Source organism: Acomys russatus, chromosome 9 (genome assembly GCF_903995435.1).
Source record: "Acomys russatus chromosome 9, mAcoRus1.1, whole genome shotgun sequence".
Classification (NCBI taxonomy): Eukaryota; Metazoa; Chordata; class Mammalia; order Rodentia; family Muridae; genus Acomys; species Acomys russatus.
The window spans coordinates 5,155,634-5,177,400 of NC_067145.1; the positions used below are offsets into that span (position 1 = coordinate 5,155,634).

Here is a 21,767-nt window from a genome sequence, read left to right on the forward strand (position 1 = left end):
CTCTAAATCTCACCATCTATTATTTATTTGTTCACTCACTCACTCACTCAGTCACTCACTCACTCACTCACTCACTCAGTCACTCAGTCACTCACTCACTCAGTCACTCACTCACTCAGTCACTCACTCACTCACTCATTCAGTCACTCACTCACTCACTCAGTCACTCACTCAGTCACTCAGTCACTCAGTCACTCACTCACTCACTCAGTCACTCAGTCACTCACTCACTCAGTCACTCACTCAGTCACTCACTCACTCAGTCACTCAGTCACTCACTCACTCAGTCACTCACTCACTCACTCACTCACTCAGTCACTCACTCACTCACTCAGTCAGTCACTCACTCACTCACTCACTCACTCAGTCACTTAGTCACTCACTCACTCACTCACTCACTCACTCACTCACTCACTCACTCACTCACTCAGTCACTCACTCACTCAGTCACTCAGTCACTCAGTCACTCAGTCACTCACTCACTCAGTCACTCACTCACTCACTCACTCAGTCACTCACTCACTCACTCAGTCACTCACTCACTCACTGAGTCACTCAGTCACTCACTCACTCAGTCACTCACTCACTCAGTCACTCAGTCACTCACTCACTCAGTCACTCACTCAGTCACTAAGTCACTCACTCACTCAGTCACTCACTCACTCAGTCACTCAGTCACTCAGTCACTCACTCACTCAGTCACTCACTCACTCACTCAGTCACTCAGTCACTCACTCACTCAGTCACTAAGTCACTCAGTCACTTACTGAGGTATAAGGGAAATTGTGTTAGACCTTAGAAGAACATCAAGACAGGAAATCTGTATAACCTCAGCAAGTTTCCTGGAGAAGAGGAGAGGAAAAAGCCACGCCATTGAGGCTGGCCTGAAGGTCAGGCACATGGGGCTGAGTAGCCTCGTGGAGAGGAGGGACACTTTAGGAAAGAGCAAGGAAGCTCAGAACATCGGTGGAAACCAAAAGTGTCAAGGGAGGCACATTTAGAAAAGAGATAGAATTTACATATACAGAATGTTGTTTTTCTAAATAGCTCAGGAAAATAGACAGATTTAGCCTCTGTGCACACACATGTGTGCATGTGATGTCTGTGTCTGTGTTTCTATGTGTGTGTATGTGGTGTCGGGGGTATGTAGGACAAAGTGACAAAACATGAAGGATAAAAATATTTGGTTAGACAAGTTATATTTAAAAAAAAACACTTAATTTTCAAAAGCTAGGCAAAAAGTGAATAGCAGTCAGTTCACAGGCTATGCTGACTTTTGTTAGTCGCTAAAAACTTAGTTGTGATAGTTTTAAAAGTATCATGTTAGAAACAGGGACAAGGGGGTATTTCACTAAAATGAACCGATCTTGCCGTTCTGCTCTTTCGAGGTCCCCCTGGGAGACATTCGGATCATGTTTTAAGACCCGCCATTCTGCAACCACCTCAAGCTCAAAGCTGCGAAAAAGCAGGCACAGCATTTGGGCCCAGTGCGTTGAAATCCTGCAAAATTAAAGAAAATACCACATACAGGGTAAGAAAATCCCCTGAGGTAGGAGCTACACTCAAATGCTCTTGGTGATCTTATTAAATCGAAGAGGGTTCCCTGGACCGGATTTTACGGTTGCTGTTACTCAGGTGGAAAAACTGTGCAGCAGGCCATAGGAACTCGCCAACAAACGCCAGGATGCTGACAATGCCAATCTCGGAGAAGCTCTGAGATGGGCAGGGCCAGAATCCGTAGTCAGATAATGAAGGGGGTCTGCATCCCCAGCTGTCTAACATCATCCTCGTGAGGCATTGCCAGTTCAGGTCACAGCCGACGCACCTCCATGGATAACAGCAGCCAAGACTCCATACACAGAGTAACAGTGTGTGCGGGACAGGAGCTTGACAGGTTCTAAACACGGGAAGGAAAGTCTGAGTCTCTTGCCGCAAGCTCTTCTAAGGTGATGGTCTTTCTGTTGGGGCATCCTGGGGCAGACGCAGGATTCCAGAATGCTCTGTGGCTGCAGCTGTGGCTGGTACCCACAAGGAATGAGATACAACCTAGGCGCTTGGAATTTGAGTTATTCCATCAGCCATTTGTTTCAAACTCTTGAGGTTTTTTTCAACTGGCTTGCTTTTGCCCAGCTTATCCAAATCAGAAACCTACCAATGAAAAAAGGGAGTGGAACTTGGTCAGCATCTTCTAAAATTGTTAGGCCACTAAACTCTCTTCTTGTCAGATATGACTTTGTGAGGCCCACTGTGAAGTTTAATAATAATTTAATCTATTATGCATGGCTGATACAAGTGGTTAATAAAGTAAGATGCGGTATTAATTTTAGATTAGCATATTACTAAAAATTTTCATTAAATATTATCTATAATAACTTTTAGGAACGTTGAGGAGAATGGTATTAAACTAGTCTTAAATTTTGTAAGGAAAAGTTGACTAATTTTTGAAACATCACACATCATTTTACAATGGTGTTCATACACTGTAAGTATAGACCAAATTTTTATCATATGTTATGACATCCAAAGTATAGTGATATTTCTCCTTTTCATACCTTTACAAATCTCATCTATGTGGGTACATGGGTTCACTTTCAGGCCAGAGAAGAACCCTGAGTGTGGCCCCCATAAGTGTCCCCCCAACCTTGAGTGTGGCCCCCATAAGTGTCCCCCCCCAACCTTGCTTTTTGAGACAGGGTCCCACATTGGCCCAGAGTTTGACAAGTAGGCTACCTGGCTGACATCAGCCCTGGGATTATAAACGTTTGCCACTGCACCTGGATTTCTGGGGAACGCAGGTCCTCATGACTGCATTTCATTATTTATTGCTTTTATTTTGTATTTTCTGCCTAAATTATGAAACAGAAAATCTCCAGTTCTGGTTAGCAACTACTTCATAATTTAAATGTCTAATGAAGAGAGATTATGTCTAGTTATTGAGAAGCCCAACTGGATGTGTCTCTTGTTGAGTTTTCTGTTTTATGATGAACTTTGAAGTTCCCGAGACACATAATTTATTAAAATTTATGGCTCAAGCTTGACTAAATGGATGTAACTTGTAGATAATGTAAAAATTAACCCTAAGTGAATTTTATAGAATCATTATCGTTTTTTGTTTCCTTGGTTGGTTGGTTGGTTTGGTTTGGTTTGGTTTTTGGTTACTGGCTTTCTCTGTGTAGCCTTGGCTGTTCTGGACTCACTTTGTAGACCAGGCTGGCCTCGAACTCACAGAGGTCCGCTTGCCTCTGCCTCCCGAGTGCTGGCATTAGAGGCGTGCGCCACTGCGCCTGACCTAGAATCATTATCATATATTCCTTATTGACACATATCAAAACTAGATCAACTCGTGTCCACCCTGTTAATTTTTGGCAAAAATATTCACTGTCCTTCATAACTAAAGAAATACAAACCCATATTTGACCACATCCCCTGGATGAGGAGACCTGGTGGCACTCAGAGGAAGGACAGCAGGTTACCAAGAAGAGACTTGATACCCTATGAGCATATACAGGGGGAGGAAGCCCCCCTCAATCACAGTCATAGGGGAGGGGAGTAGGTGGGAAGCGGGAGGGAGGGGGGAATGGGAGGATACAAGGGATGGGATAACTATTGAGATGTAATATGAATAAATTAATAAAATATTAAAAAAGAATACATTCAGTAAGTCCATATGGCATGCAGGTGTGCAACAGAGTAAAGTTGACATTAGCTGTGCATTTGGAACATGTTTCCTGAGCCAGCCCTCCCTAACTGACTTTATAATTTTCATACTGAGAAACCACCCTTCATCAAGAAAGAACAAGTTCCAAATAAATAACTCTAGAATTAAAAAAAAAAAAAACTACAAACCAAGATAGGTTATCATCTTAATGTAAAAGTTTAATGAAAATATAAACTTTGGTAGCCCTGTTTCTTAAAGTCTTTAAAATTTTTTTCCTTTTGACACTAGATAAGTAATTGGCGTGTTCTTCCCCAAGGAGGGCTATTTCTTCCACTCCCAGCATTTCTCAGTTGTCTGGAGTTCTCTGTGTAGGTCTCATTGCTTTCTCCCCTCACTTCCCCTGTGCTGGTCCAGTTCAGTGTGACGTATCGCTGATGTCTTTGTTCAGCTAATGTTTAGGCAGTCATGTTGGTGAGACGGAAGACATACACATGGAAGCAACATTATACAGAGTGAGCAGGTTGTAGTGATACATTTGGGAATCTGCATATGTTCATACATACGTGTGTGTGTGTGTGTGTGTGTGTAACAACAGCTAGAGAAAAGAGAAGCTGTGGATTTGAAGGAGAGCAAAGAACAGCATATGGGAGGATGTGACGGGAGGAGAGGGAGTGGGGGAGGGGATGTGATTATATTCTCATCTCAAAAGTAAAAGAAATATTTTAAAATTTGCCTTTTACAAGGTTGAGGATTTAGCCCAGTAGCAGAGTGCTTCCCTTGGAAGCATAAGGCCCTGGGTTTGATCACTGGCTCCTAAAAAGTAAATTCCTCCTGTTTGGCATACAGGATACTGGGACGCATGGAGTCTCCATGCACGCACAGCATCTCGCTTTCCCCTCCTCCCTCCTCCTTTCCTGTTGGTCCCTTTCCTCTCCCAAACAGTGTTCCCTCTGCTTTCCTGACACATATTTAAAGACACACTTACATCCTACAGACAGTATCCACTTATTGTGTATAAATCAAACCAAATATACTATAACAAAACTATACAACAAAGAGCGAAAACTATCATGTAGACTGAAACATACATTTTTTGAGTAACAAGGCCGTTGGCATATACCTCTACCTTACAAAACCGAAACACACTTTCTCTTGTTGACATTTGTCAGCTTTTAAGTTTCAGCTATAAGAGGGAAATATTGATACTTTTGTTGAATACATATTCAAGTGGAAACAGAACTTGCCTGTCTTTGAAAATATGAGCCCACGGCCAGAACACATTTGCAAATCCCAACTGGGAAAGAGAGGTGTCGAAAAACCTTAGTGCACTGGGCCAGATGAGCTCTCTATAGCTGCACTCACTCCAGCTCTGAGAACTGAGATAGGCCGTGCACATGATGTACACACACAAAACCAGTTTCAACTGGCTCCGTTACTCGAGGAAAACACCGCAAAGAAGACATGAGCCGAGTTTCCTCTTACACTGTGACAGTGGAGTTCTTCGTATATTTCTAGAGACTAAATAGTCCTGAAAAGAACCCCTTAGTAATACAAAAATAAACAGCACAGATGGATAAAATAAGTAAAGTGTGTATGTTGTAATGAAGTCCATAGTCTCCGGAATCGGAAATTGTACAGAACGTCCCGTCCGTTTGGTCGTTAAGACTTGGGTGAGTTCTCTCAGTTCTGTCAGTCAGCTTACCTGGAAACTGTGGGCGGCAGAAGTTCAAAGTGTCCTGAGCACTGAAGAGTGTGGGAGCCCAGGCACAGTGCAGGGCTGGGGGAGGGGCATCTGGCCACAGGAAGCCTAACCCTTGTGGCTACAGACTGGGAGATGCCAGTGAATTTTCAGATGAGTTTCTCTTCTCTTCTCTTCTCTTCTCTTCTCTTCTCTTCTCTTCTCTTCTCTTCTCTTCTCTTCTTTCTTTCTTTCTTTCTTTTTCAGATTTCTGAAGCGAACTCTAGTTTACTAAGTGAAAATTTACCAAATGCCGGAAGTTCAGTCCAGCTGTCTCCTGATCTGCACAGCTCAGCAACAACCCAAGGGTAAAAGAACAAATATAGCTTGTGCGTTACTTTGCCAAAGTGTCTGGGACTAGAAGTGTTTCCGATTTCTTGTTTAGATTTTTGTAATATTTGCAGGCATATAATGTAAGTAAGAATCTTGGCGATGGGACCAAATCTAAATAAGATTCATGCACACAGATTTACATGCGTCTTGGGTACGTAATCTGAATGTAAATGTCTACAGTATCTCTGAACGGGTTTTGACTCTGGCCCATTCTTGGAGGCCAGGAATTGGTCCCTCCCGACATCCCATCAGTGCTCAGTACGTCTCAGAGTTGGGAGGATTCTGTATGTCCGATTCTCTAATTAGGGATGTTCAACCCAGTGAGAAAGCCTAGGTGTTTCGCTTTATTCTTTCTTTTCCGTGGCCATTTCAACTGCTCATACCCTGGGATTTTCTGACAGTGTACGAGTGCATTGACAAGATTCTCACGTGAAAGCACGTTTTATAAGAGTGTTAGTCTAGAAGGCTCTTCACCATCCCTCGACTAGTTCACTGAGGTATCATAATGACCCTCATCGTAACGATACCGTGCTGCATTAATTACCTCATGGGCCTAGGGCGGAATATTTCAAAAGGATATGACTAAACCTCAGGCCCAAGCTACCTTGTTATTGACCTTCCTTTTTCTTTGATGTCCTTTTCCCCTCTTCCTAACTACCATGATTAATTGGCATTGATTGTATAGCTAAAAGGAAAGCAGTATGCATCTGTTAAGTGAAAAGTTAACGTTACTTAGAATCACTGGTGATGATGGAATGTTTTATCTGAGATCACTGAAGGTGGCGGCGGACAAAGGCTGGCTCACGCCAGCAGGCCGCATCCAGCCTAAGAGCCATGAGGTCTTGGGAATGCGCTCAGAACCTTTAGTGCATCCACCTACAAAGAGGGCGCTACATGTCTGATTTTCTGATCATGCAAAACAATTTTAACATAAAAATAAAGTTTCTTGGAGTGGAAGAAACAAGACAATGCACACTCAAGAGTAATTGGTGAGGCACTCTGAAGATCTCGGACTGCTAAAAGCATCACTGGCCACTTAGCAAGGTGAGGGCCACGCAGCCCTCCTGTTGAACATGTAGCCCGCACAGTGAACGCCACAAGGTCATCCGTAACAGTCAGCAACAATATTCTGAATTGTACCCCTGCGGGTCACTTTTCTCATTCATTTCACATGAACAAAGTGGTCTGTTTATGTTTTATATAAACATATTAAACTACCTGATTCTTTTGCCAGCTAAGGCTTAAAGTAGCTTCATTCACAAATTTAAAACACCAACTGCGTATTTCTTTTTCACAGATGCCGACCCAAGGAAGACAAACGTTCTTTTAGAAGCTGCACTTCTGACTTTGTTTTCGGAGAAAACATGCTAGAAAGAGTTTTGGTAAGCTTTGGGGAAAGCATCTTAGAAGAACAGTCATTCACATATCTGAAGGCAAATTAATTAGTGTTCAGTTCAAGAGCACTTCTTACTTTTGGGTTAAAAGCCACAATTTCTTTTTTGAATGCAAAGGCTTCTGGGAAACATGTCCAGCTGTTTGAGCAGCAGATGTGAACCCTGAAGCTGCAGCCCTTTCATACGGTTCCTCAGGGTGCAGTGACCCCCAGACATAAAACTTCATAACTGCAATCTTGCTACTGTTATAAATTGTTATGTAAATATCTCACATGCAGGGTGGTTGCAGGTGAGCCCTGTGAAAGGGTCCTTTGACACGCCCCTCCCCTTGCAAAGGGGTCGCCACCCTCAGGTTGAGAACCACTGCCATAGAGGAAGGCAACTGTAGAATCCTTTTTCTTTATTACGGATGGGAAGTGTCGAAGTTCTGTGCCGCATGTTAAGCCCAAGGTACCCATGGAACTCTCAGAAACACGCAGCAGTTGGACAAGCTCAATTAGTAATGTTTTAATATAGCGGTCTCGGCTGTGTTTTTGTCATTAATTTTTAAAAACTGTTGGACAGCTTCATATGTTTATGCTGTGAAGTTTTGTCACTTTCACACCCCCTCCCCCACTCCCCTCTTCCTCTGTCTCCTGCTGGAGTTGTTCCCAACAAGTCACAGCCCCTCCTACGTTCATGTCTTCCTTTCCCCGCCGCCAGGCCCTGCTGAATTTAGAGTTTCTTTCCTGATCGTGAGTGGGAGGTTATTTACTGAAGCAAGGGTAGCTTTTTAGTGGCTACACCACTGAATAAATGTCAGCGTGTTTAAAATAATGAATCAATATGTTCTGATTAAGCACAGCTTAACCTTTACTTTGAAAGCCTTATTATAACCTTTTGCATTTTAAGAGAAAAGTCTGGGTGCTTTACTTGTCTATGAAATCCACTTGTCAAGGGAAAACTCCTAAGTGCTATTGCTGTCACTCCTTTGTTTGAGACAGGGTTTCTCCATGTCGCCCTGGCTGTCCTGGAACGCCCTCTGTAGACCAGGCTGGCCTCGAACTCACGGAGATCTGCCTGCCTCTGCCTCCTGAGTGCTATTGCTATCATTTTTATCTAATTCCTCTGCTGCTGCTGTTGGGCCTTGCCCAAAGCTTTGATTTCTAAGATAGCATCACTGCAGGCAAGGAACAGAAAGGTGAATGCTGTGGGGTGCCTGCATACTCTTATGACTCACGAGGTTTTTCCAGCCTTATTTAAACTAGGAAGATGTCTGAGCTTGGGGTAAGGGGGCTTGTCTTAGGGACACTGTTCCACGAGGGAGGTTAATGAAGTGGCAGAGCTGTATATGATCAAAGAACATGGTAAGTGTGTCTGAAAATGTCACAATGTCATAACGAGGGGCGGGGAGACCACTCGGCGGGTGTGAGCACTTGTTGTGAAAGCACAGGAGCCTGTGTTTTCACCTTCAGCGCCTGTGCCCAAACCAGCCTCGCTAAAATGACAAGCTTCTGGTTTAGGGAGAGGTGCTGTCTCCTGAGAAAAAGGTGGAGAGCCACAGGGGAAAACACCTCATGACTTCCCCTCTGGTTGCTGCATGCCTGCACCCCGTGGATGAATACTCACAAATGCACATATACTACAAATGTGTAATGTGCACTTGTGAGTGTGTGCCTGAGCACGCACACACACACACACACACAGAGAGAGAGAGAGAGAGAGAGAGAGAGAGAGAGAGAGAATGCCACAAAAATGCATTATTTTGTACAATTAGCATATGCTAATAAAAATGAAAAGAAAAAAACATCTCAAAGCCATTTGATTCCAAGATTTTCAGGGCTTTTCCTGAGCCTGTTGTTTCTCAGATCTTGCTTGTTGTAGACACCACTCAGGATAATTCTCAATTCAAGGATGGTTTTGTGGCTTTTTAGCTTAAAGTCCCCTTTAGCCACTCCCAAGAAGGATAGTTCCCCTTGGAGGTGCTGGTCCATGCCTCTCATCCTAGCACTAGGGGGCTGAGGTAGAAGGAGATAGTTTGAGGCTAGGCTGTACTAACTTCTGTGACCATCTCAAACACCAAGAACACCAAAAACAAACAAACGACAAACTGGGCAACTCCACCAGTGTTGGAGACACTGATCACGTCTTTGGATCAGAACTAGAATGAGCCAAGTGAGCTTCAGAGGCGAGTCCACGCACTGTTTAGGCAAGTGAGCTCCAGGGACAAGTCCACGTACTGTTTAGGCAAATTTGTTCATTTTGCCTTTTCCTTTCTAGGTTTGGAGTCCAGCTAAGTGGTCATGCAAAGCCAACTCTAGAGAGGCTTACAGTGTTAGCAAGGGAGACAGAGAGACCTATGAGAACAAGCTACAGCTGGGACCACAGAGGTTTGGTCTGAGGGAGCAATTGCCAATATACCCCATGGATATTTTGGATGTGGCTTATGAAAGGACAGGAGATTTCTCTCAGACAGGATGTCCCAAGGATACTGGAACAATTCAGAGGTGTTTCCCGCCTCTAATTAATCTTGTGACCCCATAGCCTTGTCATATGGGAGCCAAGGTGCATTCTTGACTTGTTGGTTGACTATGTGCTTTTAGAATGAGTCATTAATCTTTCAGGGCCAGTGTTTCTATTTTCTTAACGTGAAAATGATTATATCCCACCATTATTATCTAGGTTTAGGGACTCTACTGGTTCCCTATTACGTGACACGGAAGGATCTTGAGTTCATAGAGGCAGGATTTGAATGTGTTCTTAAGTAGTACCGTTCCACAGCCAGTCACTGCCCTGCAGGGGTTACACACACAGTGGTGACTAGCACAGTTGCTAGTCTTTTTCATACAGCGTTTTATCACAGCAGATACACAGAGCCTTGAAAGTGGCTGTCGGAGGACTAGGGAGATGGCGCAGTGGTAAAGGACTTGCTACCTAGCCCGGTGACCTGGGGTTGATCTGAGGAATCCACATGGTGGCAGAAGAAAACCGATTCCAGCAAGTTGTTCTCTGACTTTCACACATGTGCCGGGGCATGTGCGTGCTCACACACACACACACACACACACACACACACACACACACACACACACACACATACACACCTGTTGGCAAACACTGTGGGAGGAAAACTAAGGATTCCTGTTCTCTGAGACAGCTAGTGCAGTTTTCTTTCCTGGAAAGGAGACAAAAGCAGTGAATCTCTGGGGCCCCTGAAAAACACTGAAAGAGAAGTGAATGGTGACAATGGGACACAAAGTGACAGCCACCTGCTTCCCTGCTACTCGAGCTTTTCTTCTTCTTTCTCTGAAACCAGACCCAGTTGGACAGGCTGGGATAAGTGGTTGTAGGTTTTGAGGTTAGAACCAACGCTTTGTGACAGTAACCCAGTTCTCTCTATGGAGCTCAGAGGGAGCCTGTGCTGTGTTGAAAATAAAATTGATCTTTTGGCTTACTAAAAACATCTAGGCATAAGATTAAAAGAGTGCATATTTTCCCCCACTCAGGGCACTCAAAAGCTCGCCCAGTCTCCACTTCAAAGTCTTTCATATGCCAAGGAAAAAACATTCAGATCTGTTCTGAAATATCCCAGTACTGCTTCAAATTCAAGTAAGAATTTCTTTTGTTTATAAAACATTTAATGTCGCTGTCCCGTATTGTTGCTGTTTTTTAATCTGTGTGTCTTACATGCATGTGTGTGTAGTACCCAAAAAGGCCAGAAGAGGGCGTCATATGTTTTGCGCTGGCATCTCAAGGGCCACCACGTGGGAGCTGAGAATTGAAGCTGGGTGCCCTGGAACAGCAGCCAGTGCTCTTAACACTGCGGCCTCTCTTCAGCCCCTAGTCTCTTATTTTTAATGACACTTAGTATTCACAAAATTAGAAAGCATACAGTCCAGTATTTAATTTTTTTTGGCAAGGACTAAAACGTACAATAGGTTAAAAAATATATTTTAAAATTATTGACTTACTACTATGGAAGAGTAAATTAAGTGACTCTAGCTCAGTCAAACAGTTTGACCTTTACAGTGTAAGGTAGGAAGATGCAGTGAGGAGCTTTCATGGCAGAGAGAAACATCCTCACGTCTTCCTCCTGTGCTCTTTTTGAACAGACTCTGTTAAGAACATGTCTCTAGTTGAGTCAGCTGCCGCTTTTTCTTCCAAACCATCACAAAAATGCTTGCTCGAAAAAACTGAGGTCCTAACAGGAGAGGAAATGGAACATAATGTGTTAAAGGTTTGTGTTCTGTGAATTGCTTTTTCTAGTATTATATAGACTAAAGCCAACATCAGCAGAGGCAGAGACACCCTCAAAAAATAGCTAGAAAGAGAAATGGTTTCACAAAGGCAAAGTCACTTGAATAAAAAGAGTCTGAGGCTTGTAAAACTTCATTGTTAAACTAAGATAGTGTTATCTTCTTATACTCTGTGTGTGTGTGTATGCATGTGTTCATGCTGTGTGTGTGTGTGTATGCATGTGTTCATGCTGTGTGTGTGTATGCATGTGTTCATGCTGTATGTGTGTGTGTGTATGCACGTGTTCATGCTGTGTGTGTGTGTATGCATGTGTTCATGCTGTGTGTGTGTGTATGCACGTGTTCATGCTGTGTGTGTGTATGCATGTGTTCATGCTGTATGTGTGTGTGTGTATGCACGTGTTCATGCTGTGTGTGTGTGTATGCATGTGTTCATGCTGTGTGTGTGTATGCATGTGTTCATGCTGTGTGTGTGTGTATGCATGTGTTCATGCTGTGTGTGTGTATGCATGTGTTCATGCTGTGTGTGTGTGTGCATGTGTTTCATGCTGTGTGTGTGTGTATGCATGTGTTCATGCTGTGTGTGTGTGTATGCACGTGTTCATGCTGTGTGTGTGTGTGTATGCATGTGTTCGTGCTGTGTGTGTGTGCATTTACTTTTACAAACATTCATTCTAGTCCTCTAAGAAGAAAGAGGCAAGGATCCTAAATTTAGGCGTCTCTTGCTTCAGCATCCCGAGTTTGGGGGCCGTGTACACATAGTGAGGTAGGATCCTGTCCTAAAATGATTTCAGGTCTCCACTTTCTTCTTCTCATGTCTGCTATCACAACCAGTGCCGTTGCTATAGTCAACTCTACTAATGCTGAAAGATGACTTGATTTCTGCTTAAGATAAACAGGTTTGAGTTTGTTTGTTAAGGTGTAGACTTTTGGACGAGTCTGAGTGGTGTCAGGGTACTAATTGTAACCTCACTGTTTGCTTAAAGGCACCAAGTCCCCTTTACCATTCTCCATGTTCTCCCCCACTCTCTGCTCCCCAACATTGCCACTATGACCCTAGGATACTTATAATCTAAGTAAGCACGTCTCTAGGTATAGTTCTGGCTTCACTGACGTGACTACTAGTGAGCAATGCCTGGCAGACTGTTTTCATCGGATGTACAGGTGGCTCCTTCTGCGTGGGAACAGTTGAGAACAGGCAACCATTAAATTCCCACAAGTGACCCTGTGTTATCATGACACAGTTATGTCCGTGTGCTGTGTTTAAAACATTTAGCATGCAAATCATTTCATGATTCATTTCTTTTCAATAACATTATGTGGCCAAAATAATATCAATTTTAATGAAGATGTTGACATACAGAGGCAAATTAAGTAAGAAAGCAACAAGTATATGTGGTATCCTATAGTTTTAGAAAAATGAGAATATATATACACATATATATACACATATATGCACATATATGCCTACAAACATCTCTGAAAGGATAAATAAAATGCAACTGTGGCCACCTGTTACAGATGTGGGAGGTGGAGAGCAAAGACTGGGAACCCTTTTAATTTCACTCTGTGCTCTGACTTTTATGATTTTGCAATTTGAACTATCTGGAGATAGCATGTTCTTGAAAGTTAAATAAACCTCAAAATCTATTTTATTAATCGTTAACAAAGAATAATTCAGAGCAAGATAAGCCAGATATAATAGTGTTCATGCACAGGAGAGAATTTAACCTGAAAAGAGTTTAATGTATTATCGGACATTTAAAAGAAACTGTCATTTAGATCAACTGCAAGATCTTTATACTCAACAAAGCAACGCACTCCTGGACTGAAAGAGGCAGAGGAATTCTGAGACTGAATGACACAGCAAACAGTGACTGTGGAACACTGCAGTCAAGACTAAGTAAGGAACAGCTTTGTAAAGTAAGCCGTGGCTTCTCAGGGGAAAGGGTTTCACGCCAATGCAAACCGCTTCCTGTAGACGCATTATAAAACACACCAACAAATCTGGTGATAGAAAACAATATTTTGAATGTGTTCTAGGAGCCTCGTGTTTCAAGGAGGTTAACCTAGGAGACAGCACGGGTCCCAGTTTTCTCTCCACCAGTGACTAGCGACCCCAAAGCAATGGCTTGATCATATGAATTCAAACTGTAAATAACTGCAGCAGGGGGCTTTCTTAGTGTTTGTGAGAATTCACCAAGATTCTATAACTGAAGTCCTTTTGAGCAACTGAAATTTGGAAGAGATGCTGTGTGGGGAGGCCCTGTGTCAAAGCTAAGCACCCCTGAGGAGTGACATCATTGGTGTTGGAAGGTGTGTGAAGCAAATAATTTGGCAAGGGGAGAGAAATGCCTGACACATCATGTATACTTGGCATCCTGGGGTGCCATGAGCTGGGGTGAGGGGGCAGTTTCTGTGGAACCAAGTGTGTAACTACTGAATCCTGCAGCAGATGGGTGACCAGAAGCTGGGGAAAGATTTCAGATGTCTGGCATCCAAAATGGCACACTGGGCTTCGTTCAGAGGCCAGACTTCAGGTGAGCACAGCTAGAGGGCTGGTGCGATGAATTCTCTTGCCGGTCAATTCTGAGAGGTCAATATTTTGAAGGAAATTCCAGTGGAATCTGGACCTGGGCAGATGAGGATCTGTTGAGTTTCATATGTCAAGCTAAACAAGTGGGAAGAAATAGAATTTCCAACAAAAGAACAAGAACAGGATTTTTAATCTTGTAATGACAAACAGGCTGCTAAATAACGCAATTAAGTGACATTTGCCAGGCAATATTGATTGTTCTCTGCTCCGATTTAATTCTGCTGTTTGCCAGAAAACACAAACAAATAAACAAACAAATCCCCCCTCCCAAATTCCCAAATACCTTTTGTTGTTGTTGCTATGTGGGCAATATGGGCTCACTATAGAAAGCAGAAAATTAATCAACCAAAGAGTAGATAAAATACCATTAGGGTCTACTTTCTAGAAACAGTCTGTTAACAGACTGCATCCTGTGACGGCACTCTCCGCACCCTCCTATGATGTAGACTGTGCAGTCTGTGGTTCCTGGTGCTATACTGACCTGGGGGATTTTACATAGTATTGCATAATCACTTTCCCACAGGAGCATCTCTCTCCAGTAATGTTAATGGACTTGTACTATTCTTTCTAATGGCCGAGTTGTAATTTATCTGATTTAATGTTCTAAACACTTCAAACATTTTGTTTCTCTTTTTCTTTTCATCGTAAACATTTCTCAGAAAATCTTTGCGTCAACAAATCTTAAAAGAAGCCCATTAAATTTAATACTTTAAATATTCTAGAAAAAAAATCTAACACTGAAACGAAAGTAATTAGATTTAGTTAAATTACCATTTACAAGTGGAAGCACAGCTTGAAAACCTACTACAGGATTAACTTTTCCTTCAACATGTTTCTTTTCTTTTCTTTTTTTTTTTTTTTTTTTTTTTTTAGGTTAAGACAAATATAAGTTTGGATCTGACTTGTTACTTGTTTCTTCACAGTCATGCGCAACCAAGGCAATCTGAGGCTGGTCCTAAACAGCAGACTCTGGGCTCAAATGAAGATTCAAAGAGCGAACCACAAAAATGTGAGAATAACTGCTACTGATTTAGAAGCCAATGGTATAAAAGTATTTTTAATTCAGGTAAGTTACAGATTTCAGTGATGAGTGGCTATCCTACAAATATAATCATCAGCCTCTTGCAATTCCTAATTAAATTTTCCATTTTGTTATGATAATCTGGATGGCTGACAAAGAGACCAGTCACTTGCTATGGTTACTGACAATCTAACATGGGCTAACATCTACCCACAGTTAATCAATTGGTCCTCATTCTAAGGCATTTGGATGTCTTTTCCAATCATTTCCTTTACTGCTAAAATTATGTCAATAAGATCTAAGTTTCCAAAGACTACAGTGTCGGAAGTTGCTCCGAAGGGTTGTAACCTGCCACGTACAAGGCTGCCCAACTAGAGGAGGCAGCCTTTTGTGAGCACTGCAAAGGAGCCAGCGAGGAATGGAAAAGCACAGGAACAGCACGTTACAACCAGTCCAACAGCAAATTCCAATTCTGAACATGAGTAAATCTCCAGGGTAACGGGATGGAAACACAGCTGAGCTGTTCCCTGCGGCAGGAATGCCTGGCCTCAAATACAAGATACAGATACAAGAGCGCTGCCAAGAACAAAGCCTTCCTCCTGCCAACCCCAACCTCCTACGTCTAGCTGGGTTTTCCTCATGTCCTGAGATCTGAAAGACCTGAAAAATATGAGTACCCAAATGATATTGGAGTAGGTAATAATCTATGTGGATAGGCTGACAGAGGAAAAAATTGGGATGTGACAAAACCTAAATATTGCATTAGCTTAAAGTACTTTGTCAGGTATTAGTGATTTTTTGAGTATTAACCGGCAGCAGTGCAAAGGAGTTAGAATAAGGCAACAACCCCTCTTTATCAATCACTTTCGGACCTAACACTCCTTCTCATTGGTTTTCAGAGGGTAAATAAAGCGTTACAGCAGTAGCTGAGACTGCCTCTGCCCACCATCACCAGACTGCTGCTCAACTCTTGACTCATGCTGGCTTTTAAACTGTGGCATATTCACAAGAGACAACCTAACCAAACAAAATCATTTGTTGTGATCAAAATCAACACTTTTTGTATTATACTAATAGGTTAAGCATCTCTGACTTAAAATTTTGAAATCCAAAATGCTCCCAACTCCAAAATTTTTTGAGCTTCAACATGGAAATTTCCACACCTGACCTTGTGTGATGGGTCCCAGCCAACACACAGGCACACTAAAAATATTGTAGAGAATTTCCTACAGGTTACGTATGTGAGGTGTATATGAGCCATAAATAAATACTATGGTTAGGCTTGCAGTCCATCACAAAATTGCGTATGTGTAAATATTATGAAATCAGGAAAGAAACATACATTTCCACACATACGTCGCACTGTACAGACTATGTGACCTCCAGATGATTATTTAGCTGACTCACATGCAAAATGAAGGCAGCAACAATATACTTAATAAAGCTGCAGAGATTAAACAGCTAAAATAAGGTCAAAACATCAATTTTTCTCCATGTAAACGAGTGCTTTGATGCTGTAACTTAGACATGTCCTTTTTTTTTTTTCCCCCTCAGCCAGTTTTCTCATTTGTAAAGGGGAAAGGGCTGAACATATCTGTAGTACTTGCTTGGGCTAATGTAATGTAATAAAAATACAACAGCTAATGTTCTACCAATATTGAGCTACTGTTGCCATCAATTTTATATTAGTGGCAATCGAAAGTTAGCTTGGAAGGGTTTTGAGAAGTATGGGGTCTGATAGTGTCACCGATTCCTCAGATGTGCTTCTCCACGAAGCTAGGTGGGTTGGAGGGATGGGTAAAGTGATGGAAGGAAACAGAAGTTCTTAAACCCACAGGGTTCTACAGTGTAAGGCAACAGAGGAAGGCCCGTCTTAAAGATTTAAATTCAAACAAGGTTCTTAAATTACAAAACTGTATTTTCTCAATTTACAATGTACAGGTTGAACTCTCAAAATGTTACTCACTTTGGGATATGGTTTGGTATAAAATGAATCTGCTTTACTTTTTAACACGCTGGGCTATAGGCATTTCTTTATCTTCCAGATTTACGTAGAATTCCTTCCTTTATAAACAGAGAGAGATCACAAATATGTAAACACGGCTACACCTATTCATTACTTATAGTCTTAACAACTTACTTTTTCTTGTGAAGGCTAGGGCCAAAGACATAGGCTATCTGTACGCAGCAGTACACCACCGTCTTGTTGCTCTTCGAAGCCTCAGCAAGCAGGGTGATGGTGGTCATCCACCTGAAAGCCAGTCGGATGTGGTCCTCCCGCAGTTCAGCTGTGAGAGCTGTGATGAAGATGACGATGACCTAATACAAGTCACAAAGAATGGATCAGGTAAATACTTCCTGCGCTGTTAGGCCAGAAGCCTGGGAGCCTCACTGCAGGCATAGCTTGGTACGCTTACTGGGCTCCTTGGTAGTAAAACTGGTTGTTTTAAGTGGGTGGTGTTCGGAGCTTGTCTGTTTGGATCCAGGAGTGGGTTGGGAAAACCTGTGTTTTACAAATTGACTTCAAGTTAGCCTGCCTGCAACACTCATAAGTCATTTGCCTGTAAATTCCACAAAAAACTATATTCACAATTTAAGGTATTACATTGCCACCCTCTTGCTCCCGTCTATTCTTGGCTGTAGTGGTTGGAATTAAAGCCGTATGCACTAGGGATGCAGGCAAGTCTAGTTTGAGTCCTGAGAATCTTATTTATTCTCCTTTTGGAATTTGATTGCTTGAGAAACACCTAAATAGTATAAGCAGTAACAGCACGGTCTTCTTTTGAGTAAGACAAAAAAATTGCTGCCCTTTAAAATTGTGTCAGCATTCACAAATGAACTAAGGCTGAAGCAGAACTGGGAGTAAACAGATGTTTAGGTTTTACTGCTTGCCCTGCTGTGTGGCTTAAGTCTAAATATAATGTCATGTAATAAAATATTTTAATCACAGATTCTTCTAGGTGGAGCCACAGACAGTCAGTCGTCTGTTCATAAGCATGCTCTACAGTCAACATGCTATCTACAGAAAGAACAGCCACTCTACTGCAAGGCCAGACCATTCCAACTGACAAGACTCTACCCAGACCTTGAAGAGGTTTCTTCAATTAAAGAAATACAATTTCTTGTAATTACAGGGTTTATGTTTTGCATTTTGATTATTGTGGGCAGAATTTGAGAAATGAACTTCAGAAGATTAAAAAAACGTCATTTTGTGGATTAATCTATAATAGGATTTGATAACTAATTTGGACTACTCATCACATTGATGAAATAGTAATTAAAAGTAAAATTTGTCCTTGATAAATATCTAACCAAAGTATTTATTTTAGTTATGCATTATCTGATTACAGAACAAATATTTTACTAAATTTACAGCCATATCTTTAAAATTACTATCACTGCAAGTCACTTTATTAAATTATGTTTATCTTCTGAGAAACATTTCACTTATGCTTTGAATTTTCTAATATATATTCAAGTAAGAATTCCTTTACAAAAGTGTCCATTTGTAGACTTGTATCCATTGCATCTTATGTATTTGACTCAAAGTGAGCTCACAAGAGTTGTTGAATAATTGAACAAAATGTAATATATTACCTATGTGTCAAAAATATACAAAAGTCAAATACCAACGTGCTTGCTTTATTCATGTGATTGTCACTAATAGTCTAGTAAGTATGGCTACATAGGAGCCCTTTTATAATCAATGCATTACATACAGCCAAATGAGTATCTCAAATTCCATCATTATGGTATAGTAATTTCAATAAGTTTTAGCAGATGTTTTTATGCCCTTTTGATATTACAGAGATACTTTATGAATCATAAATGAAAATCAGACTCAGTTCTTAGGGCCATGTCTTAGTTATTAGTAGCTATAAACAATCTCATTACATGAAAAAGAGTCACGATCCTACATGGTTTTTGAACATGTTCTGAACCCTGATACATTTGTAATAAAGGTGTAATGTTACAAACTGGTCCACTGAAGAAAAGATTCTTTGGAAGTATACATGTGAATATATATTTTAAAAGCTAACATTGTTTTATTGCCTTCACAACAACAAAAGCATCCACATGTACATATTTACTCATCAAACCTCAGCTCGATTCTGAAAGTTTAGCATACATCAGCTGAATAAGGTCTTTTAGAAAAGGATTTAATTAATATGTTCAGAGAAAGAGAAAAAAAGTCAGGGAAGAGAAAAAGGCAGCATCAAGGGATAGAGTAAACTTTTTCTCTCCCTACTCTCGTTCATAAATGTAACTCAGGTGCAGAATACAAATTAGTGGAGAGTTTGTACTAGAAAAATGTCATAATCAGGAAAGCATTTGAAGGAGACACGGAGGTACCGGTTAGCCTGTACGACCTTTGTGGGAACGCTGCGACTGTACATTGACTTGTGCAACTGTACGTTGACTTGTGCGGCTGTACGTTGACTTGTGCGGCTGTACGTTGACTTGTGCAACTGTACGTTGACTTGTGCGGCTGTACGTTGACTTGTGCGGCTGTACGTTGACTTGTGCGGCTGTACGTTGACTTGTGCGGCTGTACGTTGACTTGTGCGGCTGTACGTTGACTTGTGCGGCTGTACGTTGACTTGTGCGGCTGTACGTTGACTTGTGCGGCTGTACGTTGACTTGTGCGGCTGTACGTTGACTTGTGCGGCGTACATTGACTTGAGAAGCGAGCAGAGACCAGGCCTTCTCTATCTCTACGCTTGCTCCTTCTTGTTCCCATACTGGAAAGGAAACGGAGCAACATTTTTTTTTCCGTGTCCCAACTATTTTAATATAAGTTGAATTGGTTGATTTCCTTTGGTCTTCTGTACAGATGGCGAAGGAGAAACAGACTTGTGACCTATGTAGAAATACCAGGAGACCCCCAAGAAAGTTCTGGATCATGGGACAGAGACAAAGAGCAGAAACACGATACACAGTGCACGACGCCTCCATTGTGATTAAAAGAAACATTTTCTAGTTTTTCTTTCTCTTATATCTTCATCTAGCCCCCACCTCTTTTGGGTTTTCTACATCCTCTGTCTCCTTTCAGTGTGAAGTAATCAATTATACAATAATACTTATTTTCATGTTATTCAAACAGGTGATTGCTAACCTTACATTCTGAGTTTCCATATAAGCTATTTTTATTAAAATCTGATGATAGTCTCCAAATATATAACATATGTATCTAATTTTATAACCGATTATATAATTTTATTTAGATAATCTAAGCGTTCTTTGTCAATAGTATTTATTCCAATTGTTTAGCTTAATTATGAATCATTAAATGTTCTGTTACAAAACATTATTTTACATCCTTTGTTAATTACTTTTCATTGCTTAGATAAGGTATAAGAACCAAGGGGACTTACAGTCGGAAGAGTCTACTTGGGTTTACAGTTCCCTAGGGAGGGAGAATTCACAGTGGTGGGGAAGCACTGCAGCAGGCAGCCAGAGCAGGAAGCTGAGAGGCCACATCTCCAACCACATGCAGAAAAGTAAACAGGAAGTAGGACCCGGCTATAAACCTGCAAAGCCCAACCCCAGGGACATACTTCCTAAAGGTTCTGTAACCTATCCCAGTGTCAGCAAGCAGAGACTAAGTGTGCAAATTCTGAACATTTCTCAAACCATCACACACATCCATTATTTCCAAAGCAAAGTCCCCTTCGCCCCATGGAAACATCTATACAAGTCCTAGACTATATGAATGCTATAGAGAGGGTATGTATCTTCTCCTGAATTGCAAATACATGAGTGTTGTAGACATTAGAAAGAGTGCATCTTAAGACCTCTAGAATTCTCCAAACCATAGATATTAGTGACAGTGTTTTCATAAAATGTTAGAAACAGTAATATTTGCTTGAGGTGTGGGTATCATGTAGTTGCCTGGGTCATTCGTTAGAAAACCACATTGGCTTTGCCATGTTATACCACTGAGGTTAGAATTTGAAATTCAGCAACTTTAAAATTTCCTTTTTGTCTGAGAGTGTATGAAACTGATACCCCATCCAATGAATGGCAGCAGTTTTGTGCTTTTCATTTGTCAGATTGTGCCTACCATATATGCTGTATTATACTGATTTTTTTAAAAATGTCAGACTTGTAGTTATCATGGAATATATTAGAACTTTAAAAAAATATTTTATTAATTTATTCATATTACATCTCAATTGTTATCCCATCTCTTGTATCCTCCCATTCCTCCCTCTCTCCCATTTTCCCCTTACTCCTCTCCCCTATGACTGTGACTGAGGGAGACCTCCTCCCCCTGTATATGCTCATAGGGTATCAAGTCTCTTCTTGGTAGCCTGTTATCCTTCCTCTGAGTGCCACCAGGTCTCCCCATCCAGGGGACATGGTCAAATATGGGGCACCAGAGATCATGTGAAAGTCAGACCCCACTCTCTACTCAACTGTGGAGAATGTCCTGTCCATTGGCTAGATAGATCTGGGTAGGGGTTTGAAGTTTACTGGACGTATTGTCCTTGGCTGGTGCCATAGTTTGAGCAGGACCCCTGGGCCCAGATCCGCCCATCATAATGTTCTTCTTGTAGGTTTCTAGGACCCTCTGGATCCTTCTACTTTGCCATTCTCCCATGCTTCTCTCACCTAGAGTCCCAATAGGATGTCCTCCCCTCTGTCCCACTTTCCTGGTAAGTGAAGGCTTTCATAGCACATGCCCCTTGGCCTTATATTAGAACTTCTAAGACAGTGTGTGTAAACTGTAGTAATGGTGGAATTATTGAAATGATTGATGAATGGTTTAACCTAATAAGGTCTTGACGG

General features: G+C 41.6%; 1 protein-coding gene across 1 annotated transcript in view; it reads left to right on the forward strand.

Annotated features, from left to right (window-relative positions):
* Ranbp3l (RAN binding protein 3 like) overlaps nucleotides 1-17,352 on the forward strand; it is a 52,347-nt gene extending 34,995 nt beyond the window's left edge. Inside the window, exons 7-14 of the mRNA XM_051150839.1 lie at nucleotides 1,389-1,531; nucleotides 5,604-5,704; nucleotides 7,027-7,111; nucleotides 10,609-10,711; nucleotides 11,209-11,339; nucleotides 13,141-13,261; nucleotides 14,878-15,020; nucleotides 17,130-17,352. Coding sequence (XP_051006796.1) covers nucleotides 1,389-1,531; nucleotides 5,604-5,704; nucleotides 7,027-7,111; nucleotides 10,609-10,711; nucleotides 11,209-11,339; nucleotides 13,141-13,261; nucleotides 14,878-15,020; nucleotides 17,130-17,345 — 1,043 coding nt within the window. The 3' untranslated portion in view covers nucleotides 17,346-17,352. The remainder of the gene's footprint in view (nucleotides 1-1,388; nucleotides 1,532-5,603; nucleotides 5,705-7,026; nucleotides 7,112-10,608; nucleotides 10,712-11,208; nucleotides 11,340-13,140; nucleotides 13,262-14,877; nucleotides 15,021-17,129) is intronic.
* The last annotated feature ends 4,415 nt before the right edge of the window (nucleotides 17,353-21,767 follow it).